The sequence below is a fragment of the Podospora anserina genome, chromosome 4 (assembly GCF_000226545.1).
Source record: "Podospora anserina S mat+ genomic DNA chromosome 4, supercontig 4".
Taxonomy (NCBI): Eukaryota; Fungi; Ascomycota; class Sordariomycetes; order Sordariales; family Podosporaceae; genus Podospora; species Podospora anserina.
The window spans coordinates 600,385-620,219 of NW_001914850.1; the positions used below are offsets into that span (position 1 = coordinate 600,385).

A 19,835-nucleotide genomic window follows, 5' to 3' on the forward strand; every position below is an offset into this window, starting at 1 on the left:
CATTTTTAGCTGTACGGATGTCGCCGTCCTGGTGCTCCTAGGGCGTTTGCCTGAGCTCTGTTCGTGTCTTTTTTTTGGTCGGCAGCCGCAGTTGTAGTCTCGCCCCGGCTGCTGTCAGTCTCGGGCGCGGGTTTGTTTTGTTGGCGGACCGCTGAGTTGGAGCTCAGGTTTCTGTCGCAAAGTGGTCTCTGGTTATCGGCTGCTCAATTTTGTTTGCCACCAGTGGGTTTGGAGTAGGGAGAAGTGGTAAGGTACCTCATCGAAAGCCCGCCAGGACTCGGGGGAGGGGGGCCAGTAGAAACAATGTCCAAAATATGTCGAGACCCAAAGGTTGTGGGGAAGGGAAGTGTCAGAGCCTAGATTGTGACGCGCTCCGAGTCGCGGCGATATGGGGTAATTGGGAGCTTTGTTGCCTGTTTACTACGAGGACGAATTTAGAACTGGGCACCAAGGCAACCACGGCACCCCGCATTTTCTGTCAAACAACCCCGCCATTCAGGGGTTGGAAATTTCAACCCTAACCCTCTATCAGTCACTTGTACGAGTGACAGCTTTTGAGGCGGTGTTTGTTCCTGGCAGGCAGTGGCAGGTAACCTCAGTGTCAAAAATCGACTGATCTTGCAGCTTGAGAACATGAAATCCGCAAAGCGGTGTTTGGTAGGCGAAACCTCATGGTTTAGAAAGATAAGGCGCACGCTCGGCAGCCATGTTTCCCCCTCCAACGGATTACGTCTTTGTAACTTTGTCAATACCAAGGCATCTGATGATATTCAGTTGGCCTTGGAAAATGGCCATTATGGTTCGAAGAATAGTTGAAAGGGCACGTTCTATATTTTCAAAAGCCCTGGCTCCATGTCGGAGTCTCTGCTTTTACTGTTCATAACGGCTAGGTAACCTTCGTGCCTACCAAGTTCAGTTCTCTTATGAGCAACTGAGGAAGCCATATTCCTACATAGGAGACAACCATGGGAGATGGGTTCAGGGCCCGCGGCGTTTGGAAGAAATGGTTTCGTTTGTCCGAAAGGATATTGGAGCGTTGAGCTGGGCGGTTAAGGTGACAAGAAGAGGAAAATGCCATAAGATGGAATCTAGAACAAGCAGCTATCAGAATAAAAAATAGGAAAGAAAGAATACTAGAGTATAATGCCAAGAGAAAAGTGAAGGTTTCTATCTACAAACTCTATCCCCCCCCCCCCTCACCGCCGTGAGTTGTGCTTTTGTGAACTGCGAAATGTCTCTGAAAAGTTAGGTGCTCCTTGCATTTCATGTATCTTCCTGAGCCTGTCATAATTGTAAAACATGTGTAAAAGGATTGGTGGTCAACAGGGTCTCTTGAGCAACGAGATGTGGTTGTAGCAGACGAAGAGCCGTAAGATTGGGGGTACCGTGCCCAGCCGGCGTCAAGTATTTATGAGAGGTTGCCTGCCCTAGCAGCAAGAGAAGAAGTCGTCTATCACGGTTAAAATTGATTGCGAAACATCATAGGTAGGACTCACGCTGGCCATACCAATGAGGCCAGCAGAACATCGGCCTCCTGCTTAACGAGGTGTATGTATTAGATCTGCCATATACTTCTCAACAGCCCCAGTACCCTCGCACAACACCCTCATGGTCAAGTAGTAAGGTTATTGGCGCTGCCACCTACCCACCCCTCAAAGCCCCGAGTTCGATTCGAAGTAAAACGCGAGGGTTTTCGTAGCCAGGTCACCTTCCTCAGAATAATGTTGGGGTTGCCTGGTGAGCTTGGCTGTTTCGTTGATCTTCCAAAGATCGACTACCTTACGTCTTGATCCTTTACTTTTGCTCAGCCGTCTACCTATGTGTCTATTTTGCCGGTTTTATCGAATCGACGCAAGAGAGAATGGGGAGAGTTATCAAAGAGGAACAAAAAGCAAGTCTTGTAAAGGTAGATGGAAAGAGCAATAGTCAGTTTTCCATACTTTGCGGTGCAACCTATTTGTAGAAAATGGATCACCTCCACTTCTCATTCAGCAATTCACCGCTGTCATGTCTTATGTAGTAATCGTGCTTTGTATTTCATCTACCTACCCGTCCTTTTAACCCCCAACTCCTTCCCAGGCTCCGACTCGACATCCCCATCATCATACGGATCAAACCCCATCCTCCTCTTTGCCTGATCCTTTATCCTCCGCGCCATCTCACCCGCATAGCCAGTGGTGGTGGTGTTTTGCAAGAAATGCATCGTAAAGTCATCCGGGATCGCCAAGTGGGAGACCTGCTGGGACTCTTGGAGGCTCGTGAGCCGTATCAGCATCTCCAGCAGCGACAGGGAAGACGTGACGGCGTCAAACGGAGACCTTGGCATATCTTGTTGTTGTGATGATGGGTTTCTTCTCTCAATGTCGCGACTTGTTTGGCGGATGGGAGACCCGGCAGGGGAGTCAGAGTGGAGTGAGATTTGTCTAAACTGCCGCATCAGGTTGGTGTCGGCCGAGAGGCTGTTGTTGGCAAGGTGGTGGTTGTCGGCTGAGAAACCTCTTTGGGGCGAGCCAATACTGCTGTCTTCTTCGTCTGCTGTCTCTGAGCCCGAATCATCGCCGTCATCGTCCATGTAGACCTCCAGAGCCAACCACTCCGGGTCAAGGTGAGGCGGTAAATTCGTCGAGTTTGGGTGATTTTGACCGTCAGACCGATCTGGTGACAGATGGCTCTCTTCCCACAACTGACGATCAATCTCGTCTTGGTCGTCAGACTCGTCATCCGAATACCCATGGTTGACGATGCCTGACTGAGCAGACGCTTGCTGCGGCATTTCGTGCGGGGAGACCATGCTGAGGTCTCGTTTCAGCAACAAGACTGGATTGTTGTATCCATTCTCTGCGTCGCCGATGTTGAGTATGACCCCGGTGTCTGTGTAGAAGATCTTGGAGAACTGATGGATCGGTATGGCCTCGCGAATGCCTGCCATCCTTACACCCTCAAACTCCTTAGGCTTGAAGCCATGTTCCTTGTCGTCGTGCATACGTCCATCGTCCAGATCTTCAATGATCTCCAAGTGGTAACTGTATCCATTGGCCGGTCCATTAAACCCTGCCTTGTGGTTATGGCCATTCAGGGTGCAGTACCCATGCAGGGAATCAAATGTACAGCCCATGGGTGTCCGCAAGAGACGTACCCTGGCCTTGTGCATGACTTCTTGCCAGATTGGCTTCCTGTCGGACTCTCCTATCCCGTAGGGAACCTCATTTGAGTTTTCTGTGCCATTTCCCCCATCGGCTGATCTACTTCCTGAGGATTCGACAAGTTGTAGGGCCGAAGGCGAGCCATTCTTGGCCACGTTTCCATTTCGCTCCTGGTGCTTATCGTTCTGTGTTTCAACTTGGGAGTGGCCGACAAAGAGCATGTACAAGGTCAGTGTGAACGACGGGCCAACCTGAATCGGCTGCGTCCCGTTAAAGTGCAAATCCCCAAAAGAAACCAAGGTGCTAGCTTGCATGAGTCTCGATGGAGAAAAGGTAGCTTCGCGAGGGTTCATGGGCGTCGACATATTCTCACCAGAGGCAGTGATGGCCAACTGGATGAAGGGAATATCTCGGTCGATCCTGTCCAGTAGGCGTTTGATATCGCTGAGTATCATGGTCAGTTCGGCATGGTGAGCCTCTGTCATCCGAGGACGGCGGCCGTCCCCAGAGGCTTCCTCCTCGGCGGCGGCATTCTGAAGACGCTTCCCAAGACGGACAATCTCTCGGTGTAAGGAAGATGCTAATGGTTGGGCTGCATCGAGAAATGAGTTTCCACGGCCAGACCTGGCGATAGGGTGTTAGTGAGGGCAGTGACTCCTCGAGTAAGGGAGGATCTCTTGGCTGACGTACTTGAGAAGGATCAGGTCGATGGCAGGGGACACAATCTGTGAGTCGAATATCAGTCAAACTAGTCTTGTGTAACAGAGAGATAGAGAGAGAGGTGCCTGGGAGATCCAACCTTGATTTTTGTGCTGAGGAGCTTTTGCAGAGATTTGAGCTCTGCATAGACCGGTTTATCATCGACCGTTTTGAGCAGGCGGGTGCATTGCTGGACGGCATACTTGGACGTGAGGGCAATCCCGGATTTGATGGCGAAGTTGACCGTCTGGTATCCGAGGTTGGCTAAAAGTGCGTCCATCGTCTCTCACTGTCCATTGCTTCATTTGAAAGAAGTAAACATTAATTATTTCTATGGCTGCTACTAGACTCGATCCATGCTCTGGTCAGGCAGAACTCCAGAAGGCCCCCGTCAGGCAGCTTGTTTTACTCTTCTGGCTGCGGTGAACCGTCTGCCGCTTAGAATTGTTGTTTAGTCGCACTGTGCGGATGTTGTTGGAACAGCCCCCTGTAACCAGTTCCGATCTTTGTGGATAAGGCCCAGGAACCGCAAGGACAATGCCGATAAGAGTGGGGCTAACAGTGCGAGCGATCAGCCATCTCACTGTCCACCTAACTCGAACCCTCTTCCCCGCCGTGGCCGCCACAATCAACCAGGCAATGGTGGGGCAGCGACCAGCAAATCTTCCCGACTTCTTCTCCTTCGATCACCTGAAGAAGCCTTCTTGACTCACAGGTGTCCCATCAGGTACGGCGCAAGCCCATTTTGTTCCCGAGAAGACTCATCAGAGAATCCAGAAGCTAACTCGGTTCTAGTCACGAGGCGTTGTCGCAGAGCCCAGCGCAGTCCGAATTCGCATTTTGTCGCATTTTTAAAAAAAAGTTGGCGCCCGCGACCCCGCCAATCTCCCTAGACACCACGAGACCCAGAAGCCCTTTCGTAGAACACCGCTGAACCACGGTCAAAATGTCCAACAACGTTCAAGAATCGTGGGAGGATGATGCCTCCGCCCACGACGAGAACCTGGCGCGCCAGACTCAGCAAATGAACCTCAACCAGCAGGGTGGTTTCCGCCCCGGTGCTGCCTCTTTCCAGCCAACAGCCCAGACCTTCCAGCCTGGCCAGGGCTACGGTGGTTACAACCAGTATAACCAGCAGCAGCAATACTATGGCGGCCAAGGCCAGGGCTACTATGGTCAATATGGCCAGCAAGGGCAAGGCTACGGGCAGGGGTACGGTGGTGTTTACGGTCAAAACCAGGGCGGCTACAACCAGGGACAAGGTTACGGTCAATGGCAAGGCTACCAGCAGCAACAGCAGCAACAACAATACCAGTACCAGCCTCAGCAACAGCAGAACCAGCAACAGGCCCCCAAGCCTACTCCCACCATCGTAAAGAGGCCAGCTCAGCCAGCCCTGGGCGAAGCTTCCAAGCCAGCGCCCGCCAAGGACATTGGTGCAAAGGTATTGAGCATTGGAGGCGACGCGAAGCCCAAGGCCAAGGTACTCTCGATCGGCAACCCTGCGCCCGCTAAAGACGAGGCGCCCAAGGCCAAGGTGCTTTCGATTGGCAACCCTGCGCCCGCGAAGGAGGAGCCCAAGACGGAGGAGACGAAGAAGCAGGAGGCGAAGAATGAGGGCACCGCCCAGGCGGCTCAGAAGGTTGCTGCGGCCAAGGCGGTAGAGAAGACAGATTCTCAGGCGGCTAGCGGAAAGACTTCGCCAGCTCCCTCTTCTGGCCGTTCCAGCCCGTCCCGCGCCGCGGCCGCCAAGGCTGCTGCTCGCGACGCCGATGCTGTCGAGAAGGAGCAGAGCGCCGATGTCGATGACGAGACTCTCAAGGAAGTCTACGGAAAGGAGCACGTCAACATCATCTTCATCGGTCACGTCGATGCTGGCAAGAGTACTCTTGGTGGTGCCATTCTCTACGTCACCGGCATGGTTGACCAGAGAACACTCGACAAGTATAAGAGAGACGCCAAGGAGATGGGCCGTGAGACCTGGTATCTCTCCTGGGCTCTTGATCTGACCAACGAGGAACGTTCCAAGGGCAAGACCGTCGAGGTTGGCCGTGGTTTCTTCGAGACAGACAAGCGCAGATACAGTATCTTGGATGCTCCCGGCCACAAGACCTATGTCCCCAACATGATCGGTGGTGCTTCGCAGGCCGATGTTGGTATTCTCGTCATTTCTGCCCGCAAGGGTGAGTACGAGACCGGTTTCGAGAAGGGCGGTCAGACCAGAGAGCACGCCATGTTGGCCAAGACTCAGGGTGTGAACAAGCTCATTGTTGCCATCAACAAGATGGACGACCCTACTGTCAACTGGTCCCACGAGCGTTACCTCGAGTGCACCACCAAGCTCCAGCAATTCTTGAAGGGCACTGGCTACAACCTTAAGACGGATGTCTTCTTCATGCCCATTGCTGCTCAGCAGACCATGGGTATCAAGGACCGCGTGCCGAAGGACGTCTGCCCCTGGTATGACGGGCCCTCGCTTCTCGAGTACCTTGATGACATGAAGGCTCTGGAGCGCAAGATCAACGCGCCTTTCATGATGGCCGTTGCCGGCAAGTACCGTGACATGGGCACCATGATCGAGGGTAAGATCGAGGCCGGTGTGGTCAAGAAGGGCTTGAGCGTCATCATGATGCCCAACAAGCAGTCGGTCGACATTGCGGCCGTATACGGCGAGACGGAAGACGAAGTGAACCTCGCCCAGTGCGGTGACCAGGTTCGTCTCCGTCTCCGCGGCATTGAAGAGGAAGAGATCATGCCCGGTTTCGTCCTCTGCTCGCCCAAGCGCTTGGTGCACAACGTTGCCCAGTTCGAGGCCCAGATCCGCATTCTTGACCTCAAGAGCATTCTCACTGCCGGCTTCAACTGTGTGCTGCACGTCCACGCTGCCATTGAGGAGGTCACTTTTGCGGCTCTGCTGCACAAGTTGCAGAAGGGTACCAACAGGAAGAGCAAGCTGCCGCCATCCCATGCCAAGAAGGGTGACAGCATCATTGCGCGTCTGCAGGTGACTGGCGGTGCTGGGTCGGTGTGCGTGGAGAGGTTTGAGGATTACCCCCAGATGGGTCGTTTCACTCTGCGTGATCAGGTATGTTTTTGAGCCCTTCTGATTATACGGTGTTTAACCGTCGCTGATATGTCTATAGGGTCAAACCATTGCCATTGGCAAGATCACCAAGCTCATTACTGAGGATACTGCTTAAACTGGGAACGAAAAGAAAAATACGGATGAATCCTGTCTTGTTGTGAGCAGGGCGTAGTGGATGCTGGTTTTGGGTTCAAGTGGTATCCTCTATGAATTATGTCAAGGCTAGCTTCTATGATAGATTTGGCCTTTTGCTTTTTTTTTGTTTTGGGGAATGCGAAAATTGCTTTTGTTTGATCATATATGCTCAACTGTGTGCGAGACTGCTGCATGTTTTTTATGAAGGGATATAGACGGGCATACGGGATAGGGATAGGGATCTAGCGTGGAGGACGAAGCAGGGGTTGTTCCGTTGGTATGATGGTATTGATGATTAATGCTAAGGATGTCGATACAGCTGGAGGGTTGTTACATGTTAGGGTTACAGAGATATATAAGGCAGGCAATATGAATTCTTTTCTTCTAATGCACTTTGTTGAGTGGCCATCGTGAAGAGCGCGGGGCAATGGTGTGTATGTGAGGTATGTTTGAAGGCGAGGCTCGTCCCATCTCGGGTGTGGACTCGGGGTGCTTGTGCATTGCATACTGATGACTACACTTAAGGGAAAAAGTGGCAAGAGGATTGGAAATCAGAAATTGATCCCTGAGGTTTTTGAAAAGGAGAACGGAAAAGGGGAACCGGAAGGTGTGTGAGTCACTAGGATAAATAGATATCTGCCTGCCTGGTTTGGACTGGAGGCAGGCATGACGGTAGGACTTGAACCCCGCTTGGCGAACCTCATCGTCCATCAATATCTCAACTTGACGTTTGTTTTCATGACACTTTTGTTTGTGGACTTTACTTACATTCAAAAGCTCATAGATTATCATTTCACAATGTCAACCACCACACCACCCCCAGCTCCGGCGGCCCCAGCAGCAACAACGGCACCGAATGCCGCTGCCGCCGCCAACCCAGACCCAGTATCCCAACTCTTCTCCGTCAAAGGCATCGTAGCCCTCATCACAGGAGGCGGCACCGGTATCCTACCTATCTCCACCCTCCCTTACTCATGCGACCATGTATTAACCAACCCTCATAGGAATCGGCCTCATCCTCACCCGCACCCTCGCCCTCGGGGGCGCATCAAGGATCTACATCCTCGGCCGCCGGCTTCCCGTTCTTCAATCCGCCGCGACGTCTGTCAACGCCCTCGTCGGCAAGAACGTAGTAATCCCTCTATACTGCGACATCACCTCCCGCATCTCCATCTCGTCCACCGTTTCCGTCATCTCCTCCGACCTAGGCTACATCAACCTCCTGATCTGCAACGCTGGCATCGGCGGCCCGCAAGTCCACCTTTCTTCCACCACCCCGAACTCCCTGGAAGAGTTCCAACAACAGCAGATGGACACCGTGGCTGGCTGGGAGGAAACAATGAGGGCAAACGTGACAGGGGTATGGTTCACGGCCATGGGGTTCTTGTCGCTGTTGGAAAAAGGGAATCATACGGAATGGGGAAAGGGGGGTGTGAGCTCTCAGGTTATTGTTGTGAGTTCAATTGCTGGGTTTAATAAAAAGGCACCCGGGGGTTGGGCGTATGGGGCGAGCAAGGCGGCGGCTACGCATGTGGGTAAGATGTTGAGTGGGTTGGTCACTGAGTGGGGGATGAGGGCCAATGTTGTTTGTCCGGGGTGTGAGTTTTACCTTGGCCACCTGGTGTTGGGGAGATTGGGCCGCTGACAGGAAATAGTGTTCCCGAGTGAGATGGCGGCGCCGATTGTGGAAGCGGCTGGGGGGTCGATGACGGGGGGTGGGGTGATTCCCCTGGATAAGAGCGTTGTTCCTTTGGGGAGGATGGGAGATGAGAAAGATATGGCGGGGCAGATTTTGTATTTGGCTTCGAGGGCGGGGGCGTATTGTAATGGGAATGTGGTTTTGGTTGATGGGGGGAGGTTGGGGACTTTTCCCAGTGCTGGGTATTAGGGGGGATACCTCGGGGGGTGTCGTGGGTGCATGTTGATAGAACTCTGGGGTATATATGTGGGTAGGTAGGTGATGGTGGTGGGAGCGTATATTGTCATGAGAAGACTAGATGGTGGGACTCTGCTTGAATTGGTCTCAAAAACTGTCTTTCAAAGCCTTGCCCCCAAATCTGTAGTTGAGGTATGTGGTTCAAGCTCGCTGTTACACAACTCAGGTGATGAGCAAAGCAAGATAGTGAGAATATGTCTCAACGTCTTTACATATGCACAGTTTTCCACACAGCTTTCACGCCCCGCCCTCCCCTCGAAGACACCAACGTCAGCCCTACGGCTACACAGCCCAATCAAGATAGGGGTTCGCATGTAACTTGGGTGATGTCGTGGACCCCTGAACCCTTGATCTTCTTCCCTCCCGTCAGATCTCCGCTCCCGTTCTATCCCCGCCCTGCCCGGCTGGCCGGACACCTACCCATCACCGGCATAATCGGACACCCGGTGACGAATCTTGTGCCTCTTTTTGGGTACTGCTGTGTGGTGTAGATGTACTAAATACCTACTCATATAACTGTTGAGAATTGTACCCGCCGAAGAAGCCTCACCTCTCAGGGGGGGGAAATGTAGTCCGGTAGCACAAGCTTTTCAGAGTTCCTTTTTTTTATGCATATTTTGGTAGGGGTTTTTTTTTTTCTTGGGCCGGAGCCCGGAGCTGACGAGAGACATTCATAGTCTTGATGTATATACTCCCCAATGTTCAACATCACTCAGGGTGGGCTGTCCGGGAAGTTCGGTCTAGAGGTCCGGTCGCGGTGGTTTGTTCTGTTGAACCTCTCATCTTAGCCATCACAATACAATTCCCGGTGTTATTTTTTTGTTGAAGATTCTTGGCGACCCTACCAGTCTTCAACCGAAACCCACAGACCGCCTCCTGCCCTGTGCGCTAGAAGTACAGAAAATGCGGGTCAGCTTTTGCGGGTGACGTCACACCCTCTTAGGTAAGCCGATGGATGAAACGCCGTTTCTGGTGTGAAAGGTTGAGAGCCAAACCGACCCGATAGGAACTGGGCCAACAAACAATGGGCTTTTGGTATCAAAGGAGCTTCTGGAAGGAAATACGATAGGAGTTAGGAGATTTCGCGCGACGGGGGAACGGGTAAGTGATCCCGTTGCGTTTGGCCGGATGGACATCCTTATCGATCAAACACGAGGCGCGAAATGGCGAAGCGCTAGACAGGAAGGACTCCGCAATCTGCCCGCAAGGGAAACCAACCGAGCGGGGGACCCACCTCACTCCCGGCGATTCGGGGCCCCGCGTTTTTGTGTGTGTGTGAGTGTGTGTGTGTGATGGAGACGACCCCGGCAGTGTGGGAGGGTCCGGAGATGCGGGTGACTATTATCAAAAGGGTCCACTGTCGAGGTTCTGAATAAGAGATTTGAGGAAGGTTTATAATTGAGGGTGTTCTAGTGGCTGTGTGGGAGATATCCACTGGCCGGTTTGATAGTTGTAGCGTGGTGGTCGTGGGTAGTTGAGTCTTGTGTTGGTGGGGTTGCATGTGCCAGAGGAGGAAGACGTCCACATCGAAAGTGCTGATCAGCAGAGGGGGAGCTCGCTGCTCAATGGGTTGTCGTCAAACATCTGAAGATGAGAAAGGAGGGGTAAACGCCATGGCAGTCGGCAGGAACAGGAACCATTCATCTTCAAATGGTGGTGTCCTCCTGCCTGCCGACCTTCCCATTCTTCCCCTCTTCTGCCCTCCATCTCGAGGGAGAGCTGTTGTCCTACCAGCTCCCGGTTCCCCAAATCGGGCATTCAGTGTATGTATACTCTTTTTTGATTCCACAAACTTTCTCATCCGGATGAGATGGGAGTTTGTGTAAGCTCCGATGAATGGAATGACGTTGGGGAGTCCGATGACGGGGGCGTATCAGATTGATATCAACCACCACAAAATATTTGATACGAACAGAAGAGATATCTAGAGACGGGTGCTGCCATATGTACCAGATAAATACCGAGAAACCCCGCTCTTGAATATAATGGTGGACGCGAATGCACACTCTCTCACAAGCCAGCTAGCCAGCCTGTGAGAAAGGCACGGCATCAGGATATGGTCACCTCGAAACGGGCCCAAGCACCGCGTCAGAAGAGAGGTCACAGATATCACAGTCTTTTTTTCTTTCCATACAGAACGTGTGTACCTGAGGCAATGAATAATGGAAAGGTACCTGGTGCCAAAGTTTAAATTTGAGATATAGGTCGACCAGGAAGCCACCGTCAAACACAAAACCCAAGGACCCCCTCACTTACACTGACTGGCAAGAAGCTCCTCCTCCCCTTCACTGACACAAGCACATCTGGACCGCCGCCGACGGGAGGGACGCCTTGTTGCAGCCCAGACAGGCCACACCACACCACACACCGTTTACTTTCCGTCGTCGCTGCTGCTGCCATTTCATTCCATAAATACAAATTGCGACCGACCGACCGACCTACCAGCGGGAACCGGCCATATCTTTTTCTTTTTTAAAAAGCTCGACTGAATCCCCCCCCCCTCAGCCCGCAGCATCCCCCCATCCTTTGTTCTTGACTCCTTTTTGCCCGAACACGACAAAACAAGGAGAACACATACACACACAACTCCCAGGTCAAACTTCAATTTTTGACTATCCTAAGAAACTTGGCCTCCTTTTATCCTATCAATTGCTACACACATTAGAAACTCTTGACCCCCCATTTCCATTTCACCGCGACGTGTGCGGTCTCCTTGGCCACGGCATTCCCGGTTATCCCAACAAAAGAAAACCCCATCATCCTAACCACCAAGTCCGTACGGCCGGCGTCCCGTTTCTGGAGTGCACACACGCGACGACCCCGCCGCTTCTACCTTAGCTCCCATTCTAGTACCTAACACTACGAGCTTGTTGTACCTCTGCTACCCTAGCTTCGCAGCTGTCACAAGACGAACCGAGCTACCATCAGACCGAAAGCTTCTGCTTTCTTGTTGTCACGGGACTTTCTAGCGACCGAAGATCACAACGTTCTGTTTTTCTAGGGGAATTATACCGATACTTACTGTACCTTTCATCTCCAGGTAGGTTATTGCTTTCTTCACATGGCATCTTGTACAAGACTGGTTGGGACCCTGGGATATATTGCCGACCCCTACTCCCGCACTTACACATGGGATCGAGCTCCACCAAACCCGCGGCCCCGAGACGGCTCTAAAGTTTCCCGGGGCTTGATGCCGGACAGTCCCCCCTTCGTTTTCCGAGACTTTGGCCAACTTGAACCAAACAAAGTGACGAAAAGCCCGCGACCGCAAGCCCGCGACCGCACGCCCACCACGCCGAGCGCTTGTTGCCGACCAAAACCGGGGGCAGGGGGGGCCCCGCTCCCCTTCTTGGCGCCGTCAACAACTCACTGGAACCAAAACCACCATGACGGCACTGACGTCGGCTGGTCACCCCCCCTTCCCCCCATGCGTCCGGGGGACGAGTTGATTGCCGGATTCTTGCCCGGGTGGATTTTCTGCACATCTTACCAAAAAGAAGAACAAACCAGGTCGGCTAACTTGATGTGTGTGAAGAGTGTGTTGTTGTGCTTCGCGCTTTGAAAGGACTGCCTATTCGACCGTGTACGTTTACCGAATCGCGAGCTGCTTGCTCTACCACTTGCTTTGTGATATAATAAGTTGGGGTAAAAGGTTTCAACTTGGAAAGCAAAAACAAGAGCTGGTCAGCAACCCTTTTTTTCTCCTCCCCTTTCCTCAACCACTCCCTCCCCATTGTTTTGGTTTATATTTGCCTGTTGTTGGTCTTTTTGTCGTTTTTGAATACAACAACGCCGGCCGCCCGTCATGTCCTCATTCAAGCAAGAAGCTGAAGTTGGTCGGACTAGGGGACCCGAAGCAATGGGATCAATGAAGAACGACAACCTCCCCGCCGCCAGCGATTTCCTCCACACGCCCCTCGTCCGGGCGGCGCTTCCTTTTATCAATGGCGGCCTCAGCGGGATGGTTGCCACGACGGTGATTCAGCCCGTCGACATGATCAAGGTGCGCATCCAGCTTGCGGGCGAGGGTGTGGCTGGTGGACCGAAGCCGACGCCCATCTCGGTGACTCGCGACATCTTGGCCAGCGGAAAGGCGCTCGATTTGTATACCGGGCTCTCGGCCGGTCTGCTCAGACAGGCCGTGTACACGACCGCCCGCATTGGGTTTTTCGACACCTTTATGGGCAGCCTGTCGGCCCGGGCCAAGGCGAACGGAAAGCAGGTTGGCTTTTCGGAGCGTGCCACTGCTGGTTTGTCGGCCGGTGGTCTGGCTGCCATGCTGGGCAACCCGGCCGATCTGGCGTTGATCCGCATGCAGAGTGATGGGTTGAAGCCGGTGGCCGAAAGGAAGAATTACAAGTCTGTGATTGATGCCCTCACTTCGATTGCGAAGAGCGAGGGCGTTGGTGCTCTTTGGGCCGGTGCGGCTCCGACGGTGGTGCGTGCCATGGCGCTCAACTTTGGGCAGCTGGCTTTCTTCAGCGAGGCCAAGGCGCAGCTGAAGCAGCGGACGCAGTGGTCGGCCAATGCTCCGAGGGGGCCGGATGGGAAGCTGCCTTACAAGAGCATGGAGGATTGCTTTGGCGAAGGTGGCGAAGCAGGAGGGGGTGATGATTTTTTATAGAGGGTTTGGGACGTATTATGTGAGGATTGCGCCGCATGCGTAAGTGATTTGTCCCTGGGTGAAGATGACGGTCTTTTGAGACGATGCTGACTGGTGTGTTGTATAGGATGGTCACTTTGATTGTGGCTGATTACCTTGGGTGGCTGACCAAATAAGGGGGAGGGTGATGGATGATGGGAGATGGATAATGGGGGATGTGGTTGTGGGTGTTGGATGCGTTGGTTTCCTATAAAATCATTGTCAGGGTGCATCAAGAGTTTTCTTTTTTTGTCTCTGGCGTTGCTTGGAATTTTCATGTTGGTTTTCTTGTTTTGGAGGATATCAGTTTGTTTTTTTGGTTCTTTTTTTTTTCTTTTCCTGTTTTTATACTTAGGTATACCATGGGCCTTGGGTGTGAGTGTGAGAGAGACGAGGCTGTATATAGTTGGTTATTATTCACAATCCGAGATTGAGCTGGTGTATGAAAATTACGAGAGATGTTGTTGGTGATGGGGTATGGTGATGTTTAATATTGGTGATGGTGAGATTGGAGATTGATAGATAGTGCACGGGCCACGTTCCCTTATTCGAGCCAAATTCTTTGCCGGTAAAACATCGGAGTTGATTGGATAAGGAAATGCAGGGACGGGACGTGCACTGGCTTCTTTGATGATCGGGGGCAGGAGGTGCAACTGTGGAGAATCTCCAACCGAGCGAAGCTGCTGCTCCCTCCATGAATAAGTTTGGGTGGTTTTTGTTTCTTTTTTTGCCTGCACATTTCCACGCTCGGATTTGCTTCTTTCTTTCTTTTATGATTTTGGCGGGCTTAAGCATTGATTTGGCAGGCAGTCTTTTATTCTTTTGTTGAGTGACAGTTTTGAAGCAGAAAATGTGAGCTTGAGGGAAAGCAAGCAAGCCAGCAAGCAAGTAAGCAGCAAAGCAAAAAACCTAAGTTATGGATCCAGATTGGAACGAGGTGAGTATTTTTCTTTTTTTTCTCTTTTGTTGTTGCGTGAGAGAGAGAGTGTGTGTGTGTTTGTTGTTGTTGTTGTTGTTGTTGTTGTTGTTGTTGTCTTTTGATATTGAGCTGGGATATGGGTTGAAAGGGAAGAGTGGAGTTGAGTGTGGATGATGCCCCGCCATGAAGTTGTTGCTGGCTGGCTGGCTGGCTGGCTGGCTGGCTGGGGGGGGGGGAGGGAATCACGACTCGACTCTCGCGACCTGCACTTTTAGACGCGACGGGGGAAGAGAATATGTTTGGGGATTGAGAGAGAAAGGGACCAGATGGCTAATTACTTTTCCGACTGGACGCCACAGGTCAGCCGCATCACCTACCCGGTGCCGATGCCGAATGATTTCAGGCATCCCACCACCCATCCGTCGGCGCATCCGCATTCACATCATGGAGGTTTACATCAGGGGGTTGTCGGTCAGGGTTATGGAGGGGGGCCACCGCCGCCGCCGGGGATAGGTGGAGGGGGGATTGTAGGGGGTGTTGGGGTGGTTGGTTTGCAGCCTGCTACGGCGCTGGCGTTTGATCCCCAGGCTGAGTTGTTGTGGGCTGGGGATTGGAAGGTAGGTTTATGCCGGAAGGGAAATAGAGGGGGGAAGAGGCTGACGGCTGGGATAGGGACGGGTGGCTTCTTTTGCGAACCGAGAGCTCCGACGATACACGGCCTTCAAGATTCAGATCGATCCGACCGAGGGCCCAGTACAACAGTTTCTGTTTCACGAAAAGGGGGTGATTGTGCTTGGGAGGAGGGTGGTGCATATGGCTATGAGGAGAGGCCCGGTCCTGTGGAATATACGGCATGAGGGGATGAAGGACTTGCGCTGCATGAGCTTTACGAGCAAAGGGGCGAGCGAGATTCTGGTGGCCGGGTGGCAGGACACCATGTTTGTTATCGACGTGGTCAAGGGAGAGGTCACAAAACAAGTGCCGGCGCCACACCACTACAAAATCATGAAGAGGGGAAGGTATATCTGTGCTGCGACCGAGACGGGGCGGATCGACATTGTGAACCCGACGACGTTCAAGGTGGAGAAGGAGTGGCAGGCGCATCAAAGCTACATCAACGATATGGATGCGTCGGGGGATTATATCGTCACTTGTGGGGGATCATACAAGCAGCAAGGGCCGGGTTCGTCAAGCAGGGTGCCGGATCCTTATGTCAATGTGTATGACTTGAGGAACATGACGTCGATACAACCGATGCCATTCCCTCCCTTGGCCGCATATGTGCGGCTGCATCCGAGGATGCTGACAACGACTATTGTTTCGTCGCAACAGGGGCAGATGCATGTGGTGGATATTATGAATCCAAACACCACGAATATCAGGTATGCGCATCTGCAGGCGTCGATCAACCTGTTCGAGATCGCGTCGTCAGGGAGAGCGCTGGTCATTGCGGACAATGACAGGAATATTGCGCTTTGGGGGTCGCCGTCAGACGGGATACAGTTTACTAACATCGGGGCGCCGATCACGTTTCCTGAACCCGAGGAGCCGGCGCCGCATGTTGACTGGAGTGTTGATGCTCCTTTGAGCACCGTGGGAATGCCATATTACTACGGGACAATGCTGTTCTCTGCCTGGCCGGCCGACATCATCTCAGATGCTGGCGCTCCACCACCACAGGTCGACCCGGCCTTGCTCGCCACCTTGAACAAGACAGAGTTTGGATACTTTGGTCCCAACAAAACAGGTCTTCGACGCAATCAGATCGAAGACACGCGGGCTTCCAAAGCATCCAACAAGTTGCAAGCACCAAAGTTCTTGAGCGAAAGAGCAAGAGATGGCCCGGTGACAGACAGTCATGTTGATCAGGAAACATTGGCCCAAGATGCCGCAGAGAGCCTGAAGCCGGAACCGCCACCCATCTACGGCACACTGGAGATCAAGTACAGCCGGTTTGGCGTTGACGATTTCGACTTTGGCTTCTTCAACAAGACAAAATATGCCGGTCTCGAGAATCAAATCCCGAATTCGTACGCCAATTCTTTGCTGCAGGTCATGAACTACACCCCTCTTATCCGCAACATGGCCCTTCAGCACGTTGCCACCTCGTGCGTCACAGACCTCTGCCTCCTGTGCGAGCTTGGGTTTGTCTTTGACATGCTCCAAAAGGCAGACGGCCTGACGTGTCATGCCACGAATCTTTTCAAAACTATTACTGGTAGAAGCGAATCACAGCCTCTGGACCTTCTCGAAGAAGATCTTCACAGCCACCGGGTATCTTCGACCACGGGCGGAGCTCAGCCAGGTCCTGCCCCCCATACGAGGGTACAGAACTTGTGCAGGTTTCTCATGGACAAGACGACGGTTGAGTACCAGAGCATTCAGCCCATCTCCACCGCGTTGGAGCGGACGCTGTTGAAGCTGCCCGACCCTCCAAGCCCGAAGGAATTGACGTCAAAACTACTAACCACCTCTGCGGTTGTCAGAATCAACTGCACAAACTGCCGGACGGAAACGGCAAGGTCGGGAGATGCTCAAGTCATTGATCTCATTTACCCCCCTCCAAGAACGGCGATTAGGAATGCCAGGGCGCCTCGGACGACGTTCTCCCAGGTGCTCAAGATGGGAGTGGAAAAGGAGCTGGGCACGAAGGGCTGGTGCGGCAACTGCAAGCGGTACCAGAGTTTGCAGCTGCGCAAGACTGTCGAGAGCGTTCCGGCGGTTCTGACCATCAACACTATGATTGTGCAGGAGAACCGCAAGCTCTGGGCCACGCCGGGGTGGCTACCGGAGGAAATCGGCGTCATAGTGAGCGGCGGGCAGTTTTTCTGCTACGAAGGCGAGGACCTGAGAGTTCACTTGCAACGGGGCGCGCACGAGATCACGGTGTACTCGCTGATGGGCATGGTGGTGAACATTGAGCACCCGCCACCGCAGAAGCCGCACCTGGTAGCCATGGTCAACGTGGCGCACTCGGAGCCGACAGCGCCGGCGGAGAGCAAGTGGCACTTGTTCAATGACTTTTCCGTCAGGAGGGTGTCGAGCGCCGAGGCGCTGACGTTCAACGCGGCGTGGAAGCTGCCGAGCGTGTTGATGTACCAGATCAAGCAGGCGAACAACAAGAGCAACATGGAGTGGAAGACGAGGCTGGACACGTCGATTCTGTACAAGGACCTCGGGCCGCCGCCGCCGCCGCAGCAGCAGCAGCAGCATTCGGACGAGAAAAAGACGTACCGGCTGCTGGACGAGGCGACGGAGAGGCCGGGGCCGGGGACGATTGTGGGGTTGGACACGGAGTATGTCTCGCTGAAGGACCAGGAGATCCAGATCAACTCCAACGGGGAGAAGGAGATGCTTCGGCCGATGTGGCTGGCGCTGGGTCGGGTGAGCGTGATCAGGGCGCGGGGGGAGAGGGAGGGGGAGGCGTTTATTGACGACTGGATCACCATCAGGGAGCCGGTGCACGATTATTTGACACAGTACTCTGGCATCACGGCCGGGGATCTGGACAGCAGGACGAGCAAGCACACGCTTGTGACGCTCAAGACGGCGTACAGGAAGATTTGGACGTTGCTGAACCTGGGGGTGACGTTCCTGGGGCATGGGTTGAGGCAGGATTTCAGGGTGATGAATATCCATGTGCCGAGGGCGCAGGTGATTGACACGGCCGTCATCTATCACTTGTCGGCCTGGAGGAGGGTGCTGAGCCTGAGTGTGCTGTCGAGGGTGGTGCTGAAGCAGAAGATTCAGCAGGGGCAGCATGATTCTGTGGAGGATGCGCAGGCTGCGTTGAGGTTGTATAAAAAGTATCAGGAGTACGTGGATGCCGGGTTGTGGGAGAGGGAGATTGAGCAGATTTACTTGAGGTGTAAGGCTATCGGGTTCAATGCCAAGTTTGAAGGGTCGGGGGATGGTATCATGGGAGGGGGAGGGATGGTGAAGAGGACGGATACGCCTCCTGTTGGGGGGGCTGTTGGGGCGGCGGATGGGGTGGCTGGGCCGACGACGCCTGTCCGTAAGGCGGCGGTGTTGGGGACGGCGGGGAGTGTTGGGATGGTGGGTTCGGGAGGGTTCGGGAGTGGTGGTGGTGGTGGTGGTGGTGGTACTTTTACGCCTACGAAGGAGGGCAGTACTGGGTCGCCTAGGAGATAGGCGACACTGGGCGATGAAGGGAAGGAGGGAGAGGCGGGTGGTCCGGAGGAGGAGAAGAGCGGTCCGGAGGTGGAGGAGAGCGGTCCGAAGGAGGAGGAGAACGCTTCAGAGGAGGAGGAGAGCGGTCCGGAGGAGGAGAGCGGTCCGGAGGAGGAGGAGAGCGGTGTTGGAAATCTGTATAGGGGGGTGAGGATACGGAGACGGAGGGAGAGCACTCTTGGGAGTGGGTTCTCTGACGATGATTACAGGCGAGTGAGGATACTGAGACGGAGGACGAATGCTCTTCAAAGCGGGTTGTCTTCTGATGGTTCAGAGGTTGGAGTAGATTGGGCGACAGTCACAGGTTAGGTAGACGAGCGAGTTGAATTGATGTAAGCGTTTGTGCATTAAACTCGGAGGGTTAGTCTGCGTGACTGTGTAGTGGTTGAGATCCGATATGGCTGTGAATTGCATCTCTCCTTTCATTCACGCGAACCTATGGTTGCATTTTCAATCAGATGGCCTATGACATCTGATAGGTCAACGGCATCTGCTGCAGGTGATGGGCAAGGGGAGAAGTATGAGATCTGATTCGCTGGGAATTCAAGACGGTTTAATTTGGAGGTGAAGGCTGGGGTGGCTTCTGCGGTAAGACGTTTTGGAAATTTATTAAAGGTCATCTTTCCTTTTCAAAATGAGCTCTCGAGCTCGTGATGGGGGTTTTCGGTTGACATCAACGCATATTTTCACGTCGTGCCAGCATTGCCATTGTTGATACGGCGCAGCAAAAGAAGTCACATAACCTTTCACCAACTCAACGTCAAAATGGCATGGAACCACACCTCCACCGTGACGGCCTCGTCTCTACAGGTCCCCTTTTTAGGGAATCTCGTCGAGTCTCTGTCCGTTACTGCTCTTGTCATTTTGTTTACGACCTATGCGATTCTATACTTTGCTCAGACGATTCCACTGTCAAAGAATGAACCGCCCATCATCCCTTCAAGGATCCCATTTCTGGGCCATGTGCTTGGGATGCTGTTTCAGGGGGGCAGATATGTGAAGAATTTGGGGTGAGTGTGGTGTTTTCTAGGTTCTGAGGAAAACGACGAGACTGTGCTATTTTGGCATATGCCTCGCAAGATTGC

The 19,835-nt window shown here is 53.2% G+C and overlaps 5 protein-coding genes across 5 annotated transcripts; 3 read left to right on the forward strand and 2 right to left on the reverse strand.

The window, feature by feature from the left end:
- Positions 1-2,041: 2,041 nt before the first annotated feature.
- Positions 2,042-4,122, reverse strand: PODANS_4_9160 (uncharacterized protein; the record flags this gene model as incomplete). The annotated part of the gene is made up of 2 exons (XM_001905873.1): positions 2,042-3,767; positions 3,929-4,122. 2 exons carry the CDS (start codon positions 4,120-4,122, stop codon positions 2,042-2,044), a joined length of 1,920 nt encoding a protein of 639 aa, XP_001905908.1.
- Positions 4,123-4,788: 666 nt separating this feature from the next.
- PODANS_4_9150 (uncharacterized protein) lies at positions 4,789-7,029 on the forward strand (the record flags this gene model as incomplete). Its single annotated transcript, XM_001905874.1, has 2 exons — positions 4,789-6,928; positions 6,986-7,029. 2 exons carry the CDS (start codon positions 4,789-4,791, stop codon positions 7,027-7,029), a joined length of 2,184 nt encoding a protein of 727 aa, XP_001905909.1.
- An 831-nt stretch (positions 7,030-7,860) lies between these two features.
- Positions 7,861-8,950, forward strand: PODANS_4_9140 (uncharacterized protein; the record flags this gene model as incomplete). Its single annotated transcript, XM_001905875.1, has 3 exons — positions 7,861-8,005; positions 8,067-8,660; positions 8,718-8,950. The coding sequence occupies 3 exons, from the start codon at positions 7,861-7,863 to the stop codon at positions 8,948-8,950; spliced, it is 972 nt and encodes a 323-aa protein (XP_001905910.1).
- Positions 8,951-12,863: 3,913 nt separating this feature from the next.
- Positions 12,864-13,577, reverse strand: PODANS_4_9130 (uncharacterized protein; the record flags this gene model as incomplete). Its single annotated transcript, XM_001905876.1, has 1 exon — positions 12,864-13,577. A coding segment is annotated over one exon (714 nt), but the record flags the coding sequence as incomplete, so codon positions are not given.
- A 1,801-nt stretch (positions 13,578-15,378) lies between these two features.
- PODANS_4_9120 (uncharacterized protein) lies at positions 15,379-18,711 on the forward strand (the record flags this gene model as incomplete). Its single annotated transcript, XM_001905877.1, has 1 exon — positions 15,379-18,711. One exon carries the CDS (start codon positions 15,379-15,381, stop codon positions 18,709-18,711), a length of 3,333 nt encoding a protein of 1,110 aa, XP_001905912.1.
- Positions 18,712-19,835: the final 1,124 nt, after the last annotated feature.